Raw genomic sequence first — 26,423 nt, 5'->3', positions numbered from 1 at the left:
TTTGGCCCACCTTTATAATTGTGGATTACCAGGCATAATTAGACCTTCATTTTTGTATAATAGCATGAAATTGCATCTATACATATGCCATGTTAATGTCTTCTTGTTTCTCTAGGTCAGCCGGCCAGTATTCTGGCAGGCAGCCATAGTGAAGGACTGTTGCAGATAGCTTCAGGGCCTCAGCCAGGACAGCAGCAGAATGGATTTACTGGTCAGCCAGCTACTTACCATCATAGTATGTACATGTTTTTTAAAATCTTTTAAGTAGTTGAGAAAAAAAAAAAACCTAGGCAGCCTTTATAAAAGCAAATTAATGCATATGGGCCTTAATTTTTAGACAGCACTACCACCTGGACTGGAAGTAGGACTGCACCATACACACCTAATTTGCCTCACCACCAAAACGGCCATCTTCAGCACCACCCGCCTATGCCGCCCCATCCTGGACATTACTGTAAGCTCTTGTTTTCATTGTAAGCAGGGCCTTTTTCTTTTCTAGCTAGGACTTTAATTTCTATTTTCTTAAAAAATGGTTTTACATCTTTTATTCATCTTACAATTTAATTTCATTAAACTGTTAATGTTTTTACTTTTTCAGTATTTGTTTGTAAAGAGTTCCTTTAAGTGGTTCTCACACATTTGTTTTGCACTAATGTTCGCTGAGTACATTCATTTGTCTGTGCTGATGGTTCATCAACACCACATCGATTTCATTCGTTTGTTTGCTTTATGTGTGGTTTTAGGTCTTGTGTGTTATCGCCTACAGTCAACTGGAGCCCTTGAGTACTATGATCTCAAGGTTTCCCTCACCATAGAGTCAATGCAGTAGATGCTATAGATCATAGGTGTTGAGTAATGCTCCATACAGTTGTGACTAGGAGAGGACACTACAAACAGTCCAGTTTCAGGCAGAATAGGAACATTGTTTATTTGATTTTAAAATCGTGAGTATAGGGATGAAGGGAAAAAAAAATCAGGGATATATATCTTTCATAAATATAAAATCTCTTTTCCTCATTTTATGATCAATAGTATCAAAAACACTAGAAAAGCACCAAAGGCATAAATAATAAAACTGATTAAGATCTTATGTAACCTAGACATAGTCACTTCTAGTATTACTTCCTTCCAGTCATATAAATGGGTGTGTGTGTTTGTGTGTGTGATATGTATTTTGGGGGGAGGGTCATGCTATATGCATATTGTTATGTATCAGTTACAGTGCTGTCTTTCCAAGTGTTCAGAGAATCTGATTTCTGATGGACCAGTACATAGGGTATTGGGTTTGCTCTGTGATTGCTGGTCACTTATTTAAACTTATTAAGCCTCCAGGGCTGTAATTTTATTTAGCAACATTGTAAGAAGTGAATTTAGTGATTCTGTAAGGGTTTTAGCACAATGTATTAACTAATAAACTTTCAGTTATAATAGCTATTGATCCATCACATAAGTATCCCTAATTTAATAAATAAAAGCACTTATTTCTAGAATATATTAGCAATTTAAATCATTATACATTGCATTATAAATTTACTAATATGTTACATGAATTGAATAATTTATAACGTGCATTAAGTATTGCATGTATGACTTTATAAATTGTTAAATAGCGTGTGTCAGATAGCACATAAAAGTTAGCTTATTAGTATCACAAAAAATTTAAGAAATAAGCTTTTAAATTCTTGAACATGGCATAAACTTAATCTAAGCCAGTCTTAAGACTTATAATATTTATATTTAAAGTTTTTTTAAAAAGTTTTGGCATTGGAAAACTTTTAATAAGTAAAATGGGATTTTCATTATATTTTCTTTAGGGCCAGTTCACAATGAGCTTGCATTCCAGCCTCCCATTTCCAATCATCCTGGTAAGTATATTTCAGTATTGATTTTCTGTATGTAGATTTTTATTTTGATAATTGGTACATGTATGCCAGTGATTATTTTACGGGTAACTGACCTCATAGTGTAATATTTGTTATGACTTAATCAGAAATTTAAGAGTAGCTGATAATCACACATAGACTATATTTAATTCATTTTTAACTAACTGTCTGAAAGAAAAGTAAAAACTATGTTTTGAAATCAGATACTAAGTACAGAATTGCCAGGTTTTAGCATTGCAGCAGAATTAAACTAAGCTTAAGTAGAATAGTGTCAGACCTATCGCTTAAAAAACACAGGGAAGAGGCTGGTGAGACGGCTCAGTGCGTGGAGTGGCTTGTTGCCAAGTTTGATGAGACAGTTTGACCTCTTGGACCATGTGGTAGCAGAGACTGACTTCCATGAGTTGTTCTCTGACCTCCACATACATGTTATGTCGTGTGTGTGTGTGTGTGTGTGTGTGAGAGAGAGAGAGAGAGAGAGAGAGAGAGAGAGAGAGAGAGAGAGAGAGAGAGAGAGCGCTAAATTTAATTAAAAGGTCAGAGAAGAATCTTAAATGTTAAAACCAAAAATAATTGTAAGTAACTGTTTTATAAGAAAGATGCAGATCAGTGGTGGCGCACGCCTTTAATCCTAGTATTTGGGAGGCAGAGGCAGGCGGATCTCTGTGTGTTGGGGGCCAACCTGGTCTACAGAGTGAGTGCCAGGACAGTTCCAAAGCTACACAGATAAACCATGTCTTGGAAAACAAACCAACAACAAAAGAAGAAAGATGCAGATCCTAACCAAAATTTAGAAAATACTGTGTTAAATTCTAGAAGCAGGAAAACAGAGACCCCCTGAAAACTTGAGATGCCAAAGCACCTCTGTAACACACAATAGGGCAAGAGCTTTCTCTAGCCCTGACTTTGTAACTGGTTTTCTTCACTTCAGCTGCACTTAAAAAGTTATGTGCAAATCTGGGGGTGGATGCTCAAGTCCTTTATATATAAGACCATGTAGTATTTATTCTCATGATTTACATATGCCTTTTTGTATATTATTTGCAAATATGGCATCATTTTACATAAGAGACTGAGCATCTACAGATTTTAGTGTCTGATGGCTCTTCTGGGACCACCCTTTTTGGACATAGGACAACTGTTTGTTTTCAGTAAAGTCTTAAAAAAAAAATAGCTACAGTCACCCTTAACTATAGTTAAAGGATAGCTCATAGAGTTGTGTAAGTGGGTTTTTGTTACTTATGTTGATTGCAGATTTTTTTTCTACCTGCCTAAAAGTAATTGGGTAGACGATCTGTGTGCATACAGCTTTTCTCATACTTTATAATTAGAGAGTAACGTAATTCCTAGATCAAGAGAGAGAATGACTTTATTGACACCATAGTACAGCGCCAGTCTTAAGATGCTCATTAATGTATATGTAATTCTTAATGAGCATTTTGCTGTAATACATTTCATATTTGGACACATTGTATCAAGATCTTAATTTATGTTTGGAATTGCAAGAATGAGAATTTCTGCTGACTCTGAGGCAGCATTCTTGAGAGTCAGTACTTGTTTAAATCTCTTTAGTGTTTGTGTAGCTTAGAGATGGTCTGCAGGAATAAGGATGGTCTGGTTCTGAAGAAAAACTTAGCGAGGTGGTGTTGCTTCACACCTTTAATCCTAGTACTGAGGAGGCAGAGGCCTGTGGATGTCTGAGTTTGAAAAGGCCAGCCTGCTCCACTGAGGGAGCTCCAGGACAGCTAGGACTACACAGAGAAATCCTGTCTTGGGGGGAAAAAGAAGAAAGGAAGAAAGAACGGATGGACAGATGGACTTATTATTGAATGGAATGTACAGTGAGAATAGATATGGTAGTCAGCTATCATCTAGACTTGATTTAGGCTCAGCAATTGCCTTTGACCTCTTGATAAATTTGCTTCATTCTTCAGTAGAATGGATGATGAGACTGAATTGCTCCTAATGTTCAGAGAATAGTATTGATTACATGAGGATGCATCTGTAGCAGCCCGTGTTGACATTGATACTTGTCTTTCAATAGAATACAGATGTGTCTTAATGGTGAATGCATCCTAAAAGGGGTTTTGTGTGGGTTGTTTTTTGTTTGTTTGTCCAGTTGGTTGTAGGAGGAAAAGGTTAATTCTGCACATTTAGTGGTTAGAACTCAGGTCTTGCTTGATGATTGATATGGGAGGGCCCAGCTCACTGTGGGCAGTGCCACCCGTGGGTTGGTGGTTGTGGGTGCTATAAGAGGAGCAAGCCAGTTGGTAGTGTTCCTCTGTGAGCTCTGCTTCAGTTCCCGACTTAAGTTCTGCCTTCACTTCCCTCAGTGATGGATTTTGACTTGACACTTATAAGATGAAATACATCCTTTTTTTCCCAAGTTGATTTTGGTTGTATGTTTTCATAGCAATAGAAACTCCAAGAGAAAGGTAAACAAAGATGTTACTTATCAAGAGGCAAGAAACATTTGAGACCATGCTAGAGTCATGCACCTCACTCTCCCTTCCTAACTATAGTTTAAGCATACCCATGTTTGTGCCCCATACCTAGTGCTGGCCATACTGAATTACAGTAACCAGCTTACACGTCTGCTTTCCTAATTGAACAGATAGAAAAGAAATCACTTAAATATTCTTCTCCCTCTAGCTCTGGCTGTCCAGACAGTTAATATTTATATTTAGACCAGGGTAGCCTCAAACTCAAGAGTTGCAGTGTGACGCCTAGGTTATTAAGCAGGTGGTAGGGAAGTAATGAAAGGTTTAGTGCATTGGCAGATATTTCAGTTGGTAATAATAAAAGTACATTTTTTTCTTGAACACGGAAGCTGAAAGAAACCCATTTTTTCTTTTTTGAGTTGACTTGCCTACAATGTAGCTTTAGCCTTCAGTAGAAACTGAGAAATACATTGTACTTGGAAATATCACCCCCAGCATTATATTCATTTGTAACAAAGTTTTCATTTCCTACTCAAAGATCTTGTAAGGGCTACTAGTTTTTATTACTGTCAGAAAGTTGGGTAATTTTAAAATTGCTTCAGTCAGTAACTGCTGCTTGTTTGCTGGTTATTACTGTTCATGACATATGACATCTTCATTAAAGAGATTACTTGTGGGGGCTGGGGCTGGAGAGATGGTTCAGCAGTTGAGATCTGCTTTGGCTCCCAGCACCCATGTAGCAGCTCTCAGCCATCTGTAACTGCAGTGCTGGGGGTCTGTCATACTGTTGTGGCTTCTTTGTGGTCTGCACATGTGACAAACATACATACATGCAGACAAACATACTCACAAAATGCAAACAAATATTTTTTTAAAAGGTTTTTACCATAGAAAATAACTTTACAGGCAGACAGTGGTGGCACACATCTTCAATTCCAGTTCTAAGGAGACAAGGCAGACAGATCTCTGAGAAACTCTGTCTCGAAAAATCAAAAGAAAATCCACAAATATTTCAAAACTGGTGTTAAGCAATCAATTAGGTATAATTTTATAAACAAACATATTTAAAGAATTATATTTGCAGTGAATTTTTTGGATTGATGTTTCAAAGCTTTTAGACATTTTTGAATTATCTACTCTTTTTTTTTTTTTTTTAAGACACAGTGTCTCTGTATAGTCTAGGTTGACCTAGAACTCACTGTGTAGTCCATGCTGGCCTCATTCACATTCTTCCTATGTTAGCTCCCTGAATGTTGGCGTCATGGGCATGCCTTTGTGTGCCTTACTAACTCCTCGTTGGTAAGTGCTCTTTTGCTTGACAGGTTTTTGCCCGGCAATTAGGTACCTTTATATATTAGCTACTTCTCTTATTGCTATGGCAAAATACCTGTTTTTTTTTTTTTTGTTTTGTTTTTTGCAGCTTAAGGAAGAAAGGGTTTATTCTGACTCACAGGTGAGAATCTAGCTCACCATTGCAGAGAATTGGGTGACTAATCTCTTTATTAACTGCTGCTGCCACTTGTCTGTAGGTTCAAGCTCACATTGTTGTTGCAATTGCATGTTTTCATATTTCCTGCTCTGCTTTTTGTGCTTCCTGTAGACCTGGATGAGAGCTGTGAGCAGTAACTATGATGCAGATTACATATTCTGTTTGGAGACTTCGTCCATCCAGCACATTAGCCCATTACTTTTAAGCTTGGTCTCGCTAAACTTTACAGAACACAGGCATAATCCAGGTAGAGTCTAGACAAGCTATAATATAGAATGGCCTCTACCCAGTTTTGGAAAGAGTGCCTGGCCTCTACTGTCTGAATTTCTCTTGGCATTCAGCTTTGCCCATACTCATCCAGAATGACCCCTTAAGCTCTGTTTACAGTGTTCTAGTGCTTTTCTAGGTCAGAGTTTCAAACTTTGACACACAGAAAGAACCACACAGTCAAATGTATCACAGCAGTGACCCTGTTTCTTGGTTCTCTGTTTCTGTTTTACTTATTGCTATGAGAGAATATGTGTGACATAAGAAGGGAAGGTTTAATTTCAGCTCAGAAGTACAGTTTGTCACATTTGGGATGTTACTGTGTGGCAGAGGGGTTAGGAGTGGGTTGCGTTGCATCTGCAGTCAGAACCACAGTACCTGTGCTCTGCTTTCTTATTTGTTCAGCCCAAAGTGGCCTTGGGTCTTCCTATTATATATGGTTAGTCCGATTCAGACTGTCAGACGGTTTCAGAGCTTAGCCATCATAGTCCTGTAAAGTGTTGTTTTTCTTTTTCAGTTGGTTTTAATTACAATTTTCTTTTTTTGTGGGTTTTTTTTGGGTTTTATTGTTGTTTTTTTTTTTTTTTTTTTTTTTTTTTGAGACAGAGCTTCTCTATATAGCCCCAACTGTCCTGGAACCACTATGTAGATCAGGCTGGCCTTGAACTCATAGATTCACCTGCCTTCACCTCCTGAGTGCTGGGGTTAAAGGTGTGTGTCCACCACTCCTGCCTCAATTAAAATTTTCTTTTGAGAATTTCATTTATGAGTACTCTTATTTACATAATTTCTTTTTTAAGTTTTAAGTGTTAATACTTCATTTTTTTCTGATGGAACTAGAAGTCTGGACTGGTTTTTGTTGTTTCAGGGTGCAGAAAGTTTTGATTCAGATTATACATAATTCATAACACATTGTAATGCAGATAAATCTGCAGACAAAACTCTTACTCCCTAATCTCTCAGAAGTTCTTTCTCTGGGGCCAGTACAGGACTTTCATTCAGGTCTTGAGTTTTCAGACGGAATGTCCTTCAACTTTGTAAACTGACTTGTTCCTTCCATTCACCTTCTTTTCCATAGCGTTCCTCCTCCACCCTATCCTCTACTCCCTCTCTTCCTTCTCCCCTTATTCTGATTACCTTTGCAGTGTTGTCATGACCTGGGCTCCATGTTCATTTGTTTGCTCATTTGCCCAGTTGAGGAACCTCTGTGAATGGTTTTGTTTGCTGCTTTGCATACAGTGCCAAGAAAATTCCCTAGATGCTCGCATATATCTGTAAATAAACTGTGAAAGAGAAACTAAGCAGAGTACATGTATACAAACTTTCTTCAATAATGCAAACAAAATCAGAAATAATTCTCTGTATTTGCAATCCAAACCAAATATTGTTTCTTCTCCTAGCCCCACCCCTGCTTGTCATTTAAAATAATCGTTTTAAATGAATATATCATACTAGTTCACTAAAATGACTTCTAAAAATGGGATATGTGTACATTGGGCAAATGACCTTTGATTTTTGAGACACAATTATGAATCTGTAAAACAGCTGTGCAAAGTTCTGAAGTATGAGCAGGAGTGTGTCGACTGATTTAGGTGCTTTCTCCTAATTAGGGTCTGTAAAAACATACTGTAGACTATGTCTTAGGATTAGTGTACTTTTCAAAAACGAAGTTCAGACAACAGATGTGCAATCAAATGAACTATCATGATAGAACAGTTTGTTTTAGAGTATGCTTGTTTGCTTCCCTCCCTCCCTTGCTTCCTCTCTCTTGTGCATGAGCGTGTTCTCTCTCCTCCCCTCCCCTCCCCTCCTCTCCCCTCCCTCCCCTCCCCTCCCCTCCCTTCCCCTCCTCTCTCTGTCTGTAGACCAAACTTGTCTTGAACTCACAGAGATCTGCCTCCCGAGTGCTGGGATTAAAGGTGTGTGTCATTACTGCCCAGCTAGATCTGATTTCTTGTGTTCTTTAATTTTAGTTGATTTGGTCCTTGGAGTGTCAAGGTGTAAGTACTACCTGCAAATAAAATATGAAATCACTATTTTTCAAATGTATTGCATTATTTTAATCCAATTCTCTTATGTGCTTCTCTAACTCCTCTTTCCTTCATCTTCGTCTAGGTTTATTTTGTGGATGAAAGTACCTTCCTCCCCTCTAATGTCTTTGCAGCATGGATGAGTGATCTTTTTCATTTATTTTCTATAGCTCCTGAGTATTGGTGTTCCATTGCTTACTTTGAAATGGATGTTCAGGTAGGAGAGACATTTAAGGTCCCTTCAAGCTGCCCTATTGTAACTGTGGATGGATATGTGGATCCTTCTGGAGGAGACCGCTTTTGCTTGGGTCAACTCTCCAATGTCCACAGGACAGAAGCTATTGAGAGAGCAAGGTACGTTTAAAGAGTAAAAATAATTAAAATAGTGCATTATCTTTTCTTCAAGATTATTATTTTTCTATGTATGAGTCTTAAAAATAATGGAATAAAGGTCATTCTAAATATTCAGAACTTGTAAGCATTCCACTTTAATTGTAGGTGTTTACTAAATTTAAAGTTATAAATAACAGCAAGTTTTTTATATTTTTATTATTTCTATCTGTACTATCCCATTCAGTAACCATTAGCCACATGTGGCTTTTGAAAACTTAAAATATGGTTCATGTGACTGAGTAGCTGGATTTTAAGTGTATTTTAAATAGCTGTGTGTTGTGGCTGTTGATTTGGGCAGTGTAGCATAAAAGCCTCAGTTTCCTTAAAAAAATAGAAATTATATGAGGCCGGAGTAATGGCTCAGCCATTAAAAGCGTTTGTTATTCTTCCAGAGACTAGAGTTCGGTTCCAAGCACCCACAACTGCTTTTAACTAGCTCCAAGGGACTTGATGATGACTTCTGAGCTTCATGGGCACCTCCCTCTAACACGCACACGCGCACGCACGCACACACACACGTGCACACACACACTTTTTAAAAAGTAAAGAATTTACCTTACTGAGTTGTGAGGGTTAAATGATATTTGTGTTAAGTGCTTCTGATATAGTAAGTACTGTATCTGTTTATATAGAGATTAATAAATATTTGTTATATACAAAAAGGAAATACCAACAATGCCTACAGTGGCAATCTTTTGTGTATTGTATTATATTTTTTATTTTATATTTTATTATTATTTTTTATTCTTGCTATGTACCTAAACTAAAACTTACTATACCTAAGATGAAATGTAATTGTGTCTTTCCTCCCTAAGGTTACACATAGGCAAAGGTGTGCAGTTGGAATGTAAAGGTGAAGGTGATGTTTGGGTCAGGTGCCTTAGTGACCATGCAGTCTTTGTGCAGAGTTACTACCTGGACAGAGAAGCTGGACGAGCACCTGGCGACGCTGTTCATAAGATCTACCCAAGTGCATATATAAAGGTCAGTTACATGTATATTTGAATATTTTAGACTTAAAAACCTTTTTGTTGCTTGAAGCCTGGAAATGGAGGTGCGAGGAATGGAAACCTGTTTTGGTCAGAAGTGGTGAGACAGTTTTGTCATGGGAACATTCAATAGAAGGATGCGGGAGGATTATGAGCTCAAAGCCATTCTGGGCTGTATACATTGTGAATTTTGGGTCAGCCTTGGCTACATTATGATATCCTATCTCAACAAACAAAAGTACCACTATAACAAAATATGCGTGTGTTTTTGAGTATAAAGCACATTTTCTGGAGATCTGTTTCTCATTGCTTTTAAACATAAAAGTGTCTTCAGCTTGTGAAGTCGTTTAGAGTGACACATAGATCCTTGAAAATATTAATGAAACCTCCAGACTCTAGAGTTTGAGTTTAGCAGGTGTTTATGGGTTTATGGAAGACAATTCTAAGTTAATAGTCTTTCAAGGGATGGAATCTTTTCTTTCAGTTCTAGGCACCTGCGCTAGTACTTTGTCCTGAGCTTTGTCCCAGACCTTCATAAACTGCAAATTAAGATGCCAGGAAACCGGAGATAACTTTTACTGATGATTACATATTCAACACATTCCCATTTTATTTTTAACATACACTCTTTTGTGAAATACAAAAATAGGTGCAATAACTATAAGTCTGTTTTCAATGTCAGAGTTTTCAGTCCCCTGAGCACTTCCTTATCAGCTGTCACACATGGTAGGACTGAGTGTGAATCTCACCACCTCCTCTGGAAGTGCTTCATTGTGCAGACCACTGTGTCATTCCAGTCGCATTCAGTCAAAGAATGCCTTGAGGGGCGGTGGAGACAGTGTCAACTCCTGAGTGCACACTTGCCCACAACCTGACCCTTTGTGATGCTTAGAAACATACCAGGTATAGAGAAAATGGCAACCTCCTGGTACTTTGGACCTTGGCAACTGATTTTGCCCGTCTCTGTTTCTCTCCATACTTTACTAAATCTTGACATGGATAATTTCACAACAGTTGCATCATTATGTAGTTTGCTCATAGAAAACTCCATTAGAAATGTATTTGTATTTGTACCTTTACTACAAGGAATTTTCATAGTTCATTTGTATTGCTCTTTTTGTTTTGAGGCAGGGTCTTATGCAGCCCAGGCTGGACTTATACCTGTTAATTGGTCTCATGTAGCCCAGGCTGGCCTTACACTTGTTAAGTAGCCCAGGCTGGTTTTGAACTGCTGATCCTCTTCCCTCTGCCCTGCCCTTCCCTGAGTCCCAGGATTACAAGCCTAAGACATTACATCCAGTGTAAATGGGGATGCTAGATCACACAGGGCTTTGTCTGATCTGTTAGTGGCATTGGATTTATATGGTTTATGCTTCATTTCATTTGGTTGACAAATTTGTTTTGAAATAATTAATTTTTAAATTTATTTATTTATTTATTTACTTACTTACTTATTTTTGGTCTTTGTTTGGATTTCTATTGCATGGTGAAGAGACACCATGACCATGGCAACTCTTAATTATTTAATTGGGTGGCTTACAGTTTTCATAGGTTCAATTCCTTATCATCATGGTTTGTGGCATTCGGGCAGACATGGTGATGGAGAAGGAACTGAGAGTTCTGCATATTGATTTTTAGGCAACAGGAAAGTGTCACTTGATCATAGGAGACCTTAAAGCCCACCCACAGTAACACACTTCCTCCGACAAAGCCACACCTCCTAATATTCCGGCTCCCTATCAGCTTATGGGGCCAGTTATAGTCTAACAACCACTTTCCCTGCCATTACTTTTCCCTATAGGGCAATTTTGCCTGTCACTGGAATCCACATTTTAAAACCAGATTTTATAATAGGAGGTAGGGAGACTTTTTCTTTTGTGGAAATTAAGTTTTTATCTCTGGGTATTCACAGGATTAAATTCCATTGACTTCATTTCTTTGATACCTCTGCTTTGGGCAGTATTTGCATTTAAGGGCATATCTAAACTGACTATCAAACTATTTTTTGTACTTGGTTCATTGGCAGATGCCTAGTTGTGTCCCTGAGAGTTTTGACTGTTGTCCCTTTTTACACTGCAAACAGCTGGATTCTGTCTTTTACCCTCTTAAAGTCTTGGCTGACTGAGTTTTGTCTTCAGTTTCAGCTGTCTGCTGTGAGGTTCTCTCTCTCTCTCTCTCTCTCTCTCTCTCTCTCTCTCTCTCTCTCTCTCTCTCTCTCTCTCTCTCCCCTTCCATCATCCTCCCTCTTTCCTTCCCTTCCTCCCTCCCTCTCTCTATTTTTTCAATAAGCTATAGATAATAACTTGTGGGACAGAATATTAGGCATTAAAACAACATCCTACTTTGTCCTCTTAGCTGTCTAAGTTATTACTATCCTCATCATTATTGAGACAGGATCTCGCTGTGTAGCTCTGGCTATACTAGAACTCACTATGTAGACCAGGCTGGCCTCAAACTACAGAGATCCACCTGCCTCTGCCTCCTGAGTGCTGAGATTAAAGATGTGTGCCACCACACCTGGCAAGAATTTTTTCTTTTTAGCAGCTATTTTATGTTCTTCAGAATAATCTTATTAGACGGGTATAAATAAATCTTAAATTGAACTACTGATATTTTCTTATTTGCTAATTCATTTGGCAGCAGTGAAAAATATATATTCCTGTTAGTGTTGCCCAGGTAGATTGCCCCCAGGGATGATGTTTCTAGAGTGAATCATATGTAGATAATGTGAGCCCCTGGAAGGAGTGCCTGCACACTGAGAAATACACATAGAGAGACACTTCCCTTTGAATTAAAACAAGGTAAACAAACATATTAATGTTTTTGGGTTTTTGAGATACGGTTTTTTGTATCCCATGTTGGCTTTTAATTTGCTATGTAACAATAGATGGCCTTGAACTCTGGGATACAGGCATGCTCTACTATACCTTTTAAAATTTAAATGAAGCAAGTTTTTTTAACCCCTTTTTTTCTTTATATGGTGGTCTTTCACTTTTAAGGAGGGGGCTTTTTTATTCCTTATTTCATTTTATATGTGTGTATGAGTGCCTGCGTGTATGTGTTCCTGGTGTCTGCAAAGGTCAGAAGAGGGAGGGCATCAATACCCTGGAACTGGAGTGCAGGGGGGATTGGGATGTGCTGTGGGGTGCTCTGTGAGAGCAGTGTGTGCTCTTAGCCGTGGAGCCGTCTCTCCAGTCATCTTTCTTTCACCTCCAGAAGTAAGGTCTGTTATATTTTGTCTTTAGTCCTGGGAATTCTGGTTTCAACAGCTTTATTGAGATAAATGTAATTCATATGTCATACTAATCATCCATTTTAAGTATTCAGTAATTTTTAGTGTATTCGCAGAATTATACAGTCATCACCAAACTATTTAAAAATATTCTAGAAAGAAGACCCATATTTTTTAGACTGTTAATTATATGTAATAATGTATTTAACTGTGACATTTTCATACATATAGGTGATCTGTTTTCATCTTTTTAGATGTGACATAGTTTAGGATTGGTTTACAAAAGCATATGTTCCTTAACAGTGGCTATATCATTGAAAAAAATATCTCAACAAACATTAACTGTGTAAAACTGAGGCCCCATGAGCCCCTTTTCTCCCTCCTCAATGACAGGGCATTGATGGGCTCAGTCATTTGGCCATCTTGTGCAGGTGATTGCAGCTCTTGTGGGTTTATCTGCCATGTCAGTGCCCAAAAGGTAGCCTTCCACATCACTTCCTCCTTTTTCTCGCATTGTTCCCTGACTGGAGAAGGTAATATAGATTTCCAGTTATGAATAGCATCCAGTACTCACTTAATTCTCAGCACTTTGATCAGTTATGTGTCTCTGTGGTTGCCACTGATTACTGCTAAAAGCTTTTCTGAATGAAGCTGACGGCAGCATTTAATATGTAGATGTAAATGTAGGTATTTAGAAGGCAATTTGATGGGCATGTTATGTCCATTTAGAAAACAGCAGTAGTTTCCCCGCTAGGGCTTCTGGCCTTCCCCAGCTGCTGGGTCTTGTTCAGGTTTATAGAACCAGCCATAAATTCCCCTGTGAAGTTTGTCTCAAACATAGTATGAAAGTGGTTGGTTACTTGCATAACCAGCTTGCCACTGTTGCACCTGTAGGCACATCTTGTCTGTGTGGTTAGTCTTGTGTCAGCAGTATTGTACTCAGAGTAACAGTGTTGATGACAGTTCTCCTCCAGTTGCCCGCCAGGCATCTTTTAACACAGCTCCTGGCCCAGTTCTAGCTTGATTTCACTGTCCTGTGACCAAGGTATGCATTGTCTCCAGGGTAGGTCTTGTCATCCAAGAACCACCAGGTTTTAAAGTAACTTCTACTTTTGAAAGATCTGTGTGCTGGTTATTTTTATGTCAGTGTGATACAAGCTACAGTCATCCTTTTAATTAAGGGAGCCTCAGTTGAGAAAAGGCCTTCATAAGATCAGACTGTAGAGCAAGCCTGTAGGGTCTTTTCTTAATTAGTGATTAATGTGGGGTAGAGTCAGCCCATTGGGGTGATACCATTCCTTGACTGGCAGTTCTGGATTCTCAAAGAAAGGAGACTGAGCAAGCTGGGAGGAGCAAGCCAGTAAGCAGAACCCCTCCATGGCCTCTACATCAGCTCCTGCCTCCAGGTTCCTGCCCTGCTTGTGTTCTTGCCCTCATTGTTTTTGATAATGAACTGTTATATAGAACTGTGAGTGAAATAAACCTTTTCTTCCCAAGTTCCTTTGGTCATGGTCTTTCATCACAGCAATAGTAACCCTGACTAGGACAATCTGCTAGACCATTTTACAAAAACCATATATTCCAACTAGAGTATGTGTAAGTGAAGATTTCAATTTACCTATTTTTCATCAGCACTAGTGGGTCTGAAGTGAAATCCCATAGCAGTTCTGTTAGCATTTCTGATACTGGATCAATTTGTTTTTGAACATATACATATTGGGGCAAAGAAGCAGGAGATGCTATGTAGAAGGAACGGCGGACGGCCGCTTCCTGCCACCCGGCTAGCTTTACCCAAAATAATTACATGGTAACTGTATTCATTTAAACCATTAGTTTCATCCTTTTATTGGCTAATTCTCACATCTTGCTCAACCCATTTCTATTAATGTGTGTAGCACCACAAGGTGGTAGCTTACCAGGAGAGATCTTAACCTGCGTCTGTCTCAGAGAGGAGAGGCATGGTGACTGCCTGAGGTGTCTGCCTGACTCTGCTTTCTTTCTCCCACAATTCTGTTCTGTCTACTCCGCCTACTTAATTTTCTGTCCTATTAAAGGGCCAAGGCAGTTTCTTTATTAACCAATGAAGTAACACATAGACAGATGACCCTCCTCCATCAGTGCTTTTAAAACTAAAAGCTGTTTATATGGAGCTAGATTAAAAAGTATTATGTACCCATTAAGCTTAATTTATTCCCATCATCTGCTTATTGTTTATTATTATTTTTTATGTGTAAGTGTTTTGCCAACATATGTATGTATGTTGCATGTATGCCTAGTACTTGCAGAGGTCAGAAGAGGGTGTTGAGTCACCTGGAAATGGGCTTGCAGGTTATAAGCTTACCATGTGTTGGCGGAGGTTTCTGTCCCACTGGGTCCCGCAGCCATTCAGTCCTAAAGAAACACACAGAGGTCTACATTAATTATAAACTGGTTGGCCTATTAGTTCAGGCTTCTTATTAACTCTTACAACTTACATTAACCCATAATTCTTGTCTGTGTTAGCCATGTGGCTTGGTACCTTTTTATCAGTGAGGCATTCTCATCTTGGCTTCTGCTGTGTCTGTAGATGGAACCTTTTTCCTCTTCCCAGAATTCTCCTCTTCTGGTTGCCCTGCCTATACTTCCTGCCTGACTACTGGCCTATCAGCCTTTTATTAAACCAATACAAGTGACAAATCTTTACAGGGTACAAGACCATTGTCCCACAGCAGTCATGTGGGTACTGGGACTCATACCTTAGTCCTCTGCACGAATAACAAGTGTTCTTAAGCACTGCACCATTTTCCAGCCCCATATTGTGATCTTTAGCTTTAGGTCAGGTAAATCCTTTGTACAGTTTTAATATTCAAGCATTGTACATACTACACCACCATGTGTTCGCCTTCCAGACTGATGTTAATTCAATTAAGCCTTAGGGGAAAAAAATCAAATTTTGGTTCTTGATTGAAAGATACTGAAGCAATGTTATATTCACATGTGTTGTATAATGAGTTTGTAATCAAGAGTAACTACAGAAAACATGATAATAAATAAATGAAAGCATGATTAGGTTGTTCATTAGCTTAGGAGTGATGGGTCAGAAATACTTTTTTGGATCTATGCTAAAAGGAATATTTACAACCTTTGGTTCCTTTGAATTGCTTCAGTCAACAACTTAGATGGTTCTGAGTGGAAGACGGCACCTTTCAACAGTAGCGCTTACTTTACCTTCCACTAAGACAGGCCTGCTGTGTGGTCGGCCATGTGCTGCGTGAAGCCAGTGAGCGGCACAATAGATGCTGTATAGCTTGGCTGAGACTCTGTTCTCCAGTCTTGGTATTGTAGTCACATGGACGGTCTACGGGAGAAGGGTTGATGAAGCTTGGTGCATCGTATTTACCCTCAGTCACGTCATTGCTTTTCATTATTGTGGTTTCTTGACATAAATGCCATAGTGTACTATGTACTTGACATAAATGCCACTAGTGTGCTATGCATTCAGTTGTGCATTTGATGCTCTACAACATAATCGTACTGTCCCCATATGTGAAGATTATTTGGTTGATTTTAATGATTCATGGTGGGCAGGGAGGAGTGTTAAGCATTTTTTTAATCCTTTGTTTAGATAATAAGATTACGTATGGGCTAGGCATAGTGCTATACACCTTTAGTCCAGCACTGGAGAGGCAGAGACAGGAAGAGCTCTGAATTCTAGGCCAGCCTACATAGTGAGTTCCAGGCTAGCCAGGAATATATAGTGAGACCTCCCTCAAATACACCCCCCAAAAGGATTACGTAATTATACCTGATTAGTGATGAGTTTTTTAAAGTGATTGTATATAGGTAATATAAAACTATGAAATTCCTATAAGGTATGAGGATTAAACCTTAGCAAAACATCAAAGGCTTGATTTATAAAAACAGTTGGTAATTTGTGCTTCATTAAAACTGGTTTATAGGGTAGGGATTAGGAAAATGGCCCAGTTGGCAAAATACTTTCTCCACAGACTTTAGGATCTCCGGTCAGATCCCCAGTACCTGTGTAGAAGCCAGGTGTGACAGTGTGGGCCTGTAACCCTAACATTGTTAGGGGCAGGTAGGTCAATAGCTCCAGGCTCAGTGAGAGACACTGTTTCAAAAAAATAAGGTAGAGATCTTGGCATGGTAGCACAGGACTTTAATCTCAACCCTTGGGAGGCAGAGGCAAGTGGATCTCTGTGAGTTTGAGGCCAGCCTGGTCTATAAAAGCGAGTCCCAGGACAGCTAAGGGTTCACAGAGAAACCCTGCCTCGAAAAACAAAACGAAACAAAAGACACTTTGTGCAGAGCTATTGAGATGGGAAGGGGTTCGGCCATGTGCTGTACTGTGCTAGACAAACACCTTCTAAAGGTCAGACCCAGTAGAAAAGTTGAGTATCTGAGAAAACTGTTGGGAGCTGCAGAAAGTAGCTTTTCTGTTCTAGGCATTGAGGAATTCTGATCCCTAGGACTTGTCAAGTTCATTTTTGAGTCTTTCAGGACTTTGTAGTTGACCAGTCTTCCTACTCCTAGCCTCTAAGAGAAGGATGCTCTCGGTTTGTTTTCAGATGTGCGAGTTAAAAAATGTTTTGTTTCTTGTTTTTTAGAAAATGGGTATCGAGTTAAGGAATAAGTAAATAGGATTATGGTTTGTTATTTGGAGAGATTGTGTTATTGTTGTATGTCTTTATGGTTAGTGTTTAAATACCATGATTAAGACATTGTAAGTGTCAGAAAATTTATGGACTTGGTTCCAAACCTATTATTACTGAGTATAAATTTATGTACACTTTGATTTTCCTTGTTTTCAGTGATAGGGTAGCATGTGCTTGGATTATCTGCATTCCAAATTTAAAGAATTAGTTATGTTTTAAATAGGAGTCAAGTTACACAGTTCAGAAGCTAAAGCCTTGTTCCTACCTCTCCTGCCCTCTCTCTTTCTGTGGACTCTCCCACAGCTTACTAAAATGGCAAGAGAATTATTTTGGGAAGTAAAATTTAAAATGTAGATGTTTTTCTCAGGTAATGAGGTGATTTGTTACCCATAAGTTGTTGGTTATTGAAATCACATTCCAGTCCTTACACAAAAAAGGAGATAAAGTGCCACTGGCCGCTCTTCATTACGTCAGTCTTCTCTTGTTGATGAGAAACGACTTACAAGTCTTTCTTAATTCCTCTTGAAAGGAAGATGACTACCGGGAAGGCTTAAAGCAAAACAGTAACATCTGTTAACAGCAAGCTGTATAGTTAACCCTATGAAAGTATGTGGACTTAATATTCCTATTTTATGGTTAGGCTCTGAGGAGGTTAAGAACTTACCACGTGTAACTCGTTGGTGGTCAAAACTGGCTCTTTAAAAATTTGTAAACATTTCAAACATGAAAATAGAAACCATTTCCATGAATTTCCATATAACCATCACTTAACTAAAATAGTTATGTTCTTATAATTGTTTGGTTTGCCTTTTATAAAACAAATTCCTTCTCTGGAAGATTTGAAAGAAAGCCTTAGTTTTGTTACTGTGTTCTGGGTTCTAAAGTATACTTCTTTTAAAGATGTGGGTGTGAAGCTTGGAGAGAGGACTCTGTGGTTAAGAGTACTTGTTGCTCTTCCAGAGGGCAAGGCTGGGTTCTGAGCACCCACATGAGGTGTCTCCCAACTACATGTAACTCTAGCTCCAGGGGATCAGACACCCTCTTGTAGCTGTCTTGGGCATCTGCATACACATTGTATGCACCCAGACAGACATACAGAAACACACATGCACTAAAGTAAATCTTCTAAATATAACAACTAAACTATATCTGCTTTCCTATATATTGACAATGCAGCTGGGCAGAAAGGCAAAGCTATCCCCTCTAGCCTAAAGAAAACTGAATAGTTTGGCTCTGGAAGGATAGGCAATTTCCTACTTGTTCATTTGATACAGAAAGCTAGGGACAGCTGGCCCACACAGGTCCTTCTAGACAGTGAAGTGTGCCTCTCGCTGATCTCTACACTGTACAGTCTGCATAAAAACATTTAAAACTTCTTTTGAAAAATTATTTTATGCGTTCGGGTGCTTTGTCTTCATGTATGTCTTTGTACCACGTGATTGTCTGTAGCCCTTAGAGGGCATCCTATCCCTGGGGCTGAGAACACATAGCTGTGAGCTGTCATGTGGGTGCTGGCGTCAAACCTGCGCACTTTGGAAAAGCCCTGAAATTGAAAAATTTCAACTCTGAGTGTTGGTCTATTACATGTTGGCTTTTGATGAATGTAATCTTGGGTGGTGTACTTATGTATTAAACTTAGACTTTTGTTTTACAAAGGTCTTCGATTTGCGGCAGTGTCACCGGCAGATGCAGCAGCAGGCAGCGACTGCTCAAGCTGCAGCTGCTGCCCAGGCAGCCGCTGTGGCAGGAAACATCCCTGGCCCCGGGTCCGTAGGTGGAATAGCTCCAGCAATCAGTATGTATATTTTTCTGTCCAAAGTGTAATAGTGGCTTTTAATCTTGATTTACTCACTTGATCAATTGTTTAAATAATAATAGAAATTAAAATTTTTTACTGGGTTATAACATTGGAATTTGTAAAAATCTTCACTTTTCTGGGTTAGGATCCTGTTGGCATTAGGCGATAAAGGGGGCTGTCATACTTTGTTCTCTCCTCTTTGGGTGATGCTTATTTTAGTTGCTGCCTCATCAGCCAGGGGACTAAATCACTGAGATGTTGACTTTGTGCTGTTGGGAACAGCTACCACAGGTTCAGAACTAGACACCTCCATTTAGAAACAGTATGCTGAACACAGCGCTAAGTGAGGGTGGCATTTTTTAACTTGTAGAGTTTTGAATTGTGCCAGGTTTCATACTGATGAGGAATTTTTTACTGCAGAGTTAAACTCCTGACTCTAGACTTTTATGATGGAAACACGTGGCAGTCATATTCCACGTCTGAAGGCATAACTAGTGATTCATTCAGCCCCTGTTGTTAACTTCTTCAGTGTGGTAAGCACATCACACTGGCTAAGGAAACTGCAGTGCCCTGCAGGAGTTGCCCAGCTCATTACAGACTCCTCCCATTAGGCTCATGGCAATATTGATAAATGGGAACTGACAACATGACTGTATGTTCTGACTGGAAAATTAGATATAGTCTGTTGTGACATATGTTCAGGAGTTTACAATTTAGGTATATACAAGATACAGTCACTAATTCAATTTAAAAAGATTAGGGAGCTAAACATATGCTAGTTTTAATGTTATAGACAGACATGTTCTGTTTCCTTAAGAATTCAGACTAGTATTGAATTTCTTTTATCTATCTCCCCCCTCATGTATTATCTCAAAACTGAGAGACAGACACAGGTCAACTGAGGGGTCTCAGTGGGACCAGGTACATGACTGATTATCAGTCATGGTTTAGGCTAGTGTGGCCATTTAGACACTGAGGTTAGGACCATGGCATGCTCTGACTTTTACAAATGAAGTCAATTCTTCCTCCTATATCCCAACTTCTAAAGAGGAAAACGAGTGAAGTGTTGGTGGATTGTGGGAAATTGGGTGGTCTCTGGTAGTTAAAATACGTGGAATGTAAACTGTCCTAACCAGATTTTCAGTCTTGATAAGTTTAGACCCACAGTTAACTTTGACAGAGAAGTTATATGCTGAGGAAAACACATAAAGAAGACAGAGTGTGGGGAGGACGGAAAGAGATGACCCTGCTCCCTGACACCTTCCATGCTTCTTCTGTTAGGTCTGTCCGCTGCTGCCGGCATCGGGGTAGATGACCTCCGTCGCTTGTGCATACTCAGGATGAGCTTTGTGAAAGGCTGGGGCCCGGATTACCCGAGACAGAGCATCAAGGAAACACCGTGCTGGATTGAGATTCACCTCCACCGCGCTCTCCAGCTCCTTGATGAAGTGCTCCACACCATGCCCATTGCAGACCCGCAGCCTTTAGACTGAGAGCTCTCACCACGGACGCCCTAGCCATTTTCAGGATGGTGGACTATGAAATATAATCCTGTTTATAATCTGAAGATCTATTGCATTTTTGTTCTGCTCTGTCTTTTCATAAAGGGTTGAAGATGTGTTTGCTGCCTTGCTCTTAGCAGACAGAAACTGAATTAAAACTTTTTTTCTATTTTAAAACTTTTCAGGCATGGCTCAGAGCTTGAAGATCAGGAAGACCCAATTCTTACTAAATCTTCTCTGGTTATGTATGAAGGAGTCACTCCAGTGCTGGGAACTCAGCCCTTGACATGTGCGAGAGCTGCTCATGCTCAGGACACTGGTGTGTTCCTCTGCAGAGCAGTTCTCACAGTTAGCTCACCTGTTACTTAGTGAGCAGGTTATTGTTGGACACGCCGTGTTCAGGTGCCACGTGGGCGAGTCAGTTTTACTGAAAGCAACTTCACTCTGTTTTAAAAACCTTTTATCCAGAATGTTTTTTGCAAGTTAAACAGTGAAGGTGAATTAAATTCATACTGTCTTGCAGACTTCAGGGTTTTTTTTTCCCCCAAGACAAAACACTAATCTGTGTGCATAGTGACAGTTCTTTACAATTACCAGTCAAAGAAATGCCATTCAAATTTTTTTTTAGCCCTAATGGGTGACCATTATCAAGATGTGTACTTTTGCCCTGTTAAACAGTAGATGAATTCTTCTATATTTCTAGGCATATGGTTGGTTATAAAAAAGCCTAGGGGGAATTTCTTTGCCCTTAATTCACAGGGAGGTTTTGTATTTATAAAAACACTAAAAACAGTGTTGCTCTGCCTGACGCTTCACTGTTCTGCAAGGTGGCAGTGCTTCAACTAAAATAATGACTATTTTGGAAACTGCTAAATTCTCTGTTAAATGCTGTGCAGAATAATGGAAACATTGCGGTTCGTAATAGGTAGTTTGGGTATTTTTGTACTTGATTTGATGTGTGACTTTTTTTCATATACTGTTTAAATCATGTATGTTTTGGCATTGTTTAAAATTCAGTTTTTGTATCTTGGGGCAAGACTGCAAACTTTTTTATACCTTTTGGTTATTCTAAGCCCTTTGTTTGACATCATCGATCAGTCGGCGGTGACTGTGCAGAGACTGAACTAGAAAAGCTGCAGAAGCGCTGACTGTACCACAGACAATGTACACTTTTTACCTAGTTAGTGCCGTAAATAAAACTGAGTCTCAATATACAAAGTTGAATTCTAGGTTTTGTTTTTAAAATGCTTTCCTTTTGCACTTTTGAGTCCAGTCTCAGTGGCAGGACACCTTCTACTAAATGACAGGCAACGCCAGCTGGCGTGTACAGCTCTGGTTTCCCTCACACTCTGCCAGGACTTTCCCATGTACATTATGTATCATGTGTAGACTTGGTTATTTTCTGAATTTTTATTTTACTGTAGCGAAACTAGACCTGGGGTTAATAGTGAATAAAATCAGGATCACCATCGAGATGCGTTTAGGCCTTGCTCTGAGAGTTCCCTGGGAATTCTGCAGTGCGGCAGATGTCGGAGCTTTGGAAACACTTGCACAGCGTTTTCCTTGTGCTGCAGTGAACAGGCCCTGCGGCCTGCTTCAGGCCGAAGGGCCAGAGACCCCGACTGCTGCCGTGACGACGTGGAAATCTCACCCCACCTTACACACCTTGTTTTTTAAGAAGCTTCTTTACTGCTTCATTTCTAAGAACTTATAAATACTTTTGCTACAGACCTAATTATTATCTGTATAAGTTTAAGGTAATTTTTTAAAAATGTTGTATTGGCAGAATTATAATGTATGTCCAGAAAGTTTGTCTTTAGATCTCTTTTACTGGGGAATAGGAGTGAGAGGGGAGAGTTTTAGGGTAACAGACTTTCAAGAGTCCAGGTCATCCGACTAGAACATTGTCCATGCCATGGGACACCTTGATGCTTCCTTTTCTACTTTACGGACAGGTTTCCATGTTTAATCATCTTCATAAAGTATGTGGGAAATATTTGCTAAGAAGTATCTCTTCAGAGCCAAGCCACCTGTCTTGGTTTTTTTAATAAGAGCCATAGAATTTTCTCCTAGTTATTGATAATACTTGTAATGTGACCGTCCTATGCTTTTATAAACTGTTTCTTTTTGTTCCTTGGAAGTTGTCATCTTTGATGAATAAGACTTAAAAAAACTTACCTAAGCTTCAAAATTTTGTGTCCATTTTAGGATAAAACAGTTTCTGTAGTTTTCAGAGTCTGATTACGATGTGGGTGTGGTTCTGGGTGTTGGTCTCTGATTCATAGCTCAAGAGTCTCCTAAGATTCAATTTCACTGGAAACTGAGTGAGAGATGAAGTAGGCCTACCCGGTTTGAAACCCATTCTACTTTTGTCTTGTGCCTTTCTGTGCATAGTTAAAGGGAATCCTTAATGGTATTTGCCTTTATTTGCTTGGAAGTAGATTCTTCTGTGGGATAGTCTACCTTAACTGTTCTGCTTTACTGCCCCTGCTGGACAAAGATGATGACATACCACTACCATGTACTTGCTTCTCCTCAGATACCCACAGGTTCACAGGCAGGAATAGCCTCCGTAGGGGACATACCTGGGAAGTCCAGCAACACATGATTAATTAGGCTGTATTTCAAAGTTAAAAATCCAGTTTTATAGGGAGTAGTGTGGTTTGTGTTAGCAGCTTTAAAGGCAAAGTAAACTCAGAGGTTTTACAGGTTGGAGAAGGGAATCTTCCGGAAATACTTGTGAGGTATCTGTGGAAGTGAAGTATATTTGTCCCTGGTCTGCTACAAGTTAGCTAATTGCCACTCATTAGGGTTTTTTGTTGTTACTGTTGTTTTGTTTGTTCTTAATTTCCATTTGTTGTTCCATCCGGTTGAGACCTCTTGGAAGGAGCAGTTGTATTTGGAGTTGGCCAGAGTTCCTCTTGGTGGCTTCCGTAGGTTGCTGTCCTCACCGCTGTCATTTTACCTAATGACAGGAGTGGTGACGAGGTGAGCTAGATCACTGTGGTGAACGTGAGCACCAATCCTGTCACGGTGGGGCCTGGTGGAGACCAGCAGCGTGCACCTCAGTGCGGGTGGGGGCATGCGCCTCCCTAGCAGACGAAGTCATCTCGCTACACAGCGATCTGTAAATAGCCGCTGGAGTCCTCCTCCGCATGGTCGTAAAGAAAAGACTCCTGCTCAAGCCTTCCCAGTTTTCTCTTCTAATAACCAAGCAATTTCTTTTGTGGTACATTAAGAAGTGTGTAAAAAGCCGGTGGCCTTATCCATAGCAGCGTCCTTGGCAGAGCCTCTGACCTACACTTTCGGTGCAGCGAGATTGTTTATCTGGTGTTACTGAAGAGTGAAGGTTTTCATCATCTTGCCTTATTAAAGAGTAAAACCTTTTAAAAATTAGCCATTTGTTGGTGGGAGCTATTTAAGCAATCAGGATGTCTGGGTACACTGTTTCTTCTCTTTTTCTCTACTGTCTCTGTGGGCTCTGGGCCTCTGAGATGGACAGCACTATGTAGCCTTTTCTGAACGCCCAAGACTGCTGTAGTTTGGGTATTTTCGTTTTGAATTCTCTTCATCCTCCTTTCTCACAGCTACTGCTTCTTGGGTGGTTGGCAGTCTGCCTCCCCAGTGTTCTCATTGTGTTCTAATTCATTGGTCCTAACTGCTCAGCTGAGGGAAGCAGTTGAGGGAAATTAGTAGTATTCACCCAGGACACTTTCCTCTTGGCATTGATTCGATTGCTTCCAGTGGTCTCTGATTCTTGACGAGTTTTATATGGTCGATACAGAGAGAATTAAGTCACATTCATAGCCCCATAGCCTCCCTTGCCCCCACACAGTTCACTTCTAAGAACTGTACTGTTCGCTAGGGGCATCAGCAAGCCGCACACGCCCTCTTCCAAAAGCGTCCTTGCTTGTTTTGTGTCCTCCGAACCCCACTCTGGCCGCCTTCCTCTGTAGATACTTCTGACCTTTAGGTGCCTTTATGAGATTTGAGGGTCTGATATCATGCCCCAAGGAGTAGCTAATGTAATGACTGATGTTTTCAGGGATTTTAGCATCATACTTAAAATGAATGAATGAAGCTTTTTATTCCTTTTTTAATGTGGGAAGAACTGAGGAGAATTTTGGTGAAGACAATCATTTCTCTGTGTTCACACAGTTCGTTTAAGATGTTTTCTCAGTTGGTCCAGAGTTCATGTTCCTGTTCAGCCAAACACGTGTGGCTCTGGACTCAGACAGTAGCACTGTCGGGTCACGATTTAGTGTGTCCTGGGCCTCCACTGCCTCACCTGTGAAACGAGGCCAGGACTGCCCTGCGGCTCTGGCTTTTAAGTGACCTTGCCGACCTTGCAGCCGTTTGTGTTTGCTCCGTCCGCTTGTTCTGCTCTTTGAGGGGGGTTCTTGCTTATTTCTTTGTTATTCAGTGAGACAGGCTTGATCTTTCATTAGTTGGTCTTCTGTGGACAAGTAGTTATATATGTCCTATGACTTACTTTAACCAAAGGCCTAGCACCACCTTAGGGGCTGCAGTGAGTCCACTGCGAAACATAAACAGCTGGGGTGGGGGAGCCTCCATTTCCTTTCCCCATTGTCTGTGCTCACAGCCTGTCTAAAGGCTCTTCTGAGTTGTGGCGTTCAGACACAAGTTGGTATGTGTGACACTGTCTTCCTGAGTGCTGACGATTCTTCACCTGACATGGATTGAAATCCTGTTAATGCCTGCTGATATCAGAGGTCCTTTCTTTGGGTCTTTAGTTGCTTAACTCTTCTACGCTCAAAGCAGGAAGTTCTCCAGAATTGTATCAATATTTTAATTGATGCTATGAAAACCAGTATCAGTGAATGCTTATTCACTTCAGTTTTGCCTCTTTTCTATCCATTTTGATTAGACAACTTTTTGCTGGATCATTCTTTCCAGAGAGTTCTCTTCCAACTTGCTTGGATGAGTATAACTGAATTTGTTATTTTTAAGGACCTGGGAACCTTTCTAGGGGGTGGGCTAGGGGTGGGGGTTGGGGAGTCCTGGTAGAGGCCAGCTCTGCGGTAGCTGATGAAGAAGGGACGAAACCAGCTGCTCTTGCTAAGGCTGCTTGTCATTGGTAGAAGGACTCACGGGCTCGGATTGGTTAAAAGGCTGACTATGGAGTTGCAAACTTCCTCCAAATGGAGGGTTTTTTGTTCAGTGCATCAGACATGTGACTTACGAGAAAAGCATGACTGTCTATAGTGATGAAAACGGGCATGCTGCAGAGCCCAGTGTGGGAGAGCGGCGGAGGTGCCGGTGCCGGGACGGGACAGATGTGCTCTCCCAGCTCTGTCTCCCGCTGGGGGCTACTCAGAGCTTGCGCTCTTAGGGAAGCCCGCAGACTCAGTTACTTCCTTTCTATATACTTTTGCCTGGTTGAAGTCTGTGGCTAAAAATAAAATAGTTGAAACTTTCTTGAGAACTCTGTAACAAAGTATGTTTTTGATTAAAAGAGAAAGCCAACTAAATCATATGTGCTCATTCTTTTTCTTAAGCTCAGGGATGCCTTGGATCTGGAAAGAGTTCCTGATTACTTTAAATATCTTCACACCTGAGATGGACCTTTTCTTTCTTTGTGATTTTGAGTTGGGAAATAATGACATTCCAAAGACAGCCCAGGAATAGCATCCCTCAGCCTTGTCTCTGGGGAGTGGTGGGTGCTGGGAGGGAAGGCACTAGGCATGGAGTGGAGGCAGAAGGGCTGAGGGAAGCTGTTATCCTCT

At 40.1% G+C, this 26,423-nt stretch overlaps 1 protein-coding gene across 1 annotated transcript in view; it reads left to right on the top strand.

The window, feature by feature from the left end:
* The window catches only part of Smad4 (SMAD family member 4), a 57,563-nt gene extending 31,395 nt beyond the window's left edge, over window positions 1-26,168 (top strand). Inside the window, exons 6-12 of the mRNA XM_038329527.1 lie at window positions 116-235; window positions 338-454; window positions 1,815-1,865; window positions 8,281-8,464; window positions 9,319-9,487; window positions 19,033-19,171; window positions 20,456-26,168. Of these exons, the coding sequence (XP_038185455.1) occupies window positions 116-235; window positions 338-454; window positions 1,815-1,865; window positions 8,281-8,464; window positions 9,319-9,487; window positions 19,033-19,171; window positions 20,456-20,667 (992 nt within the window). The 3' untranslated portion in view covers window positions 20,668-26,168. The remainder of the gene's footprint in view (window positions 1-115; window positions 236-337; window positions 455-1,814; window positions 1,866-8,280; window positions 8,465-9,318; window positions 9,488-19,032; window positions 19,172-20,455) is intronic.
* The last annotated feature ends 255 nt before the right edge of the window (window positions 26,169-26,423 follow it).

Source organism: Arvicola amphibius, chromosome 5 (genome assembly GCF_903992535.2).
Source record: "Arvicola amphibius chromosome 5, mArvAmp1.2, whole genome shotgun sequence".
NCBI lineage: Eukaryota > Metazoa > Chordata > Mammalia > Rodentia > Cricetidae > Arvicola > Arvicola amphibius.
This window is presented reverse-complemented; position numbering and strand designations above follow the sequence as displayed.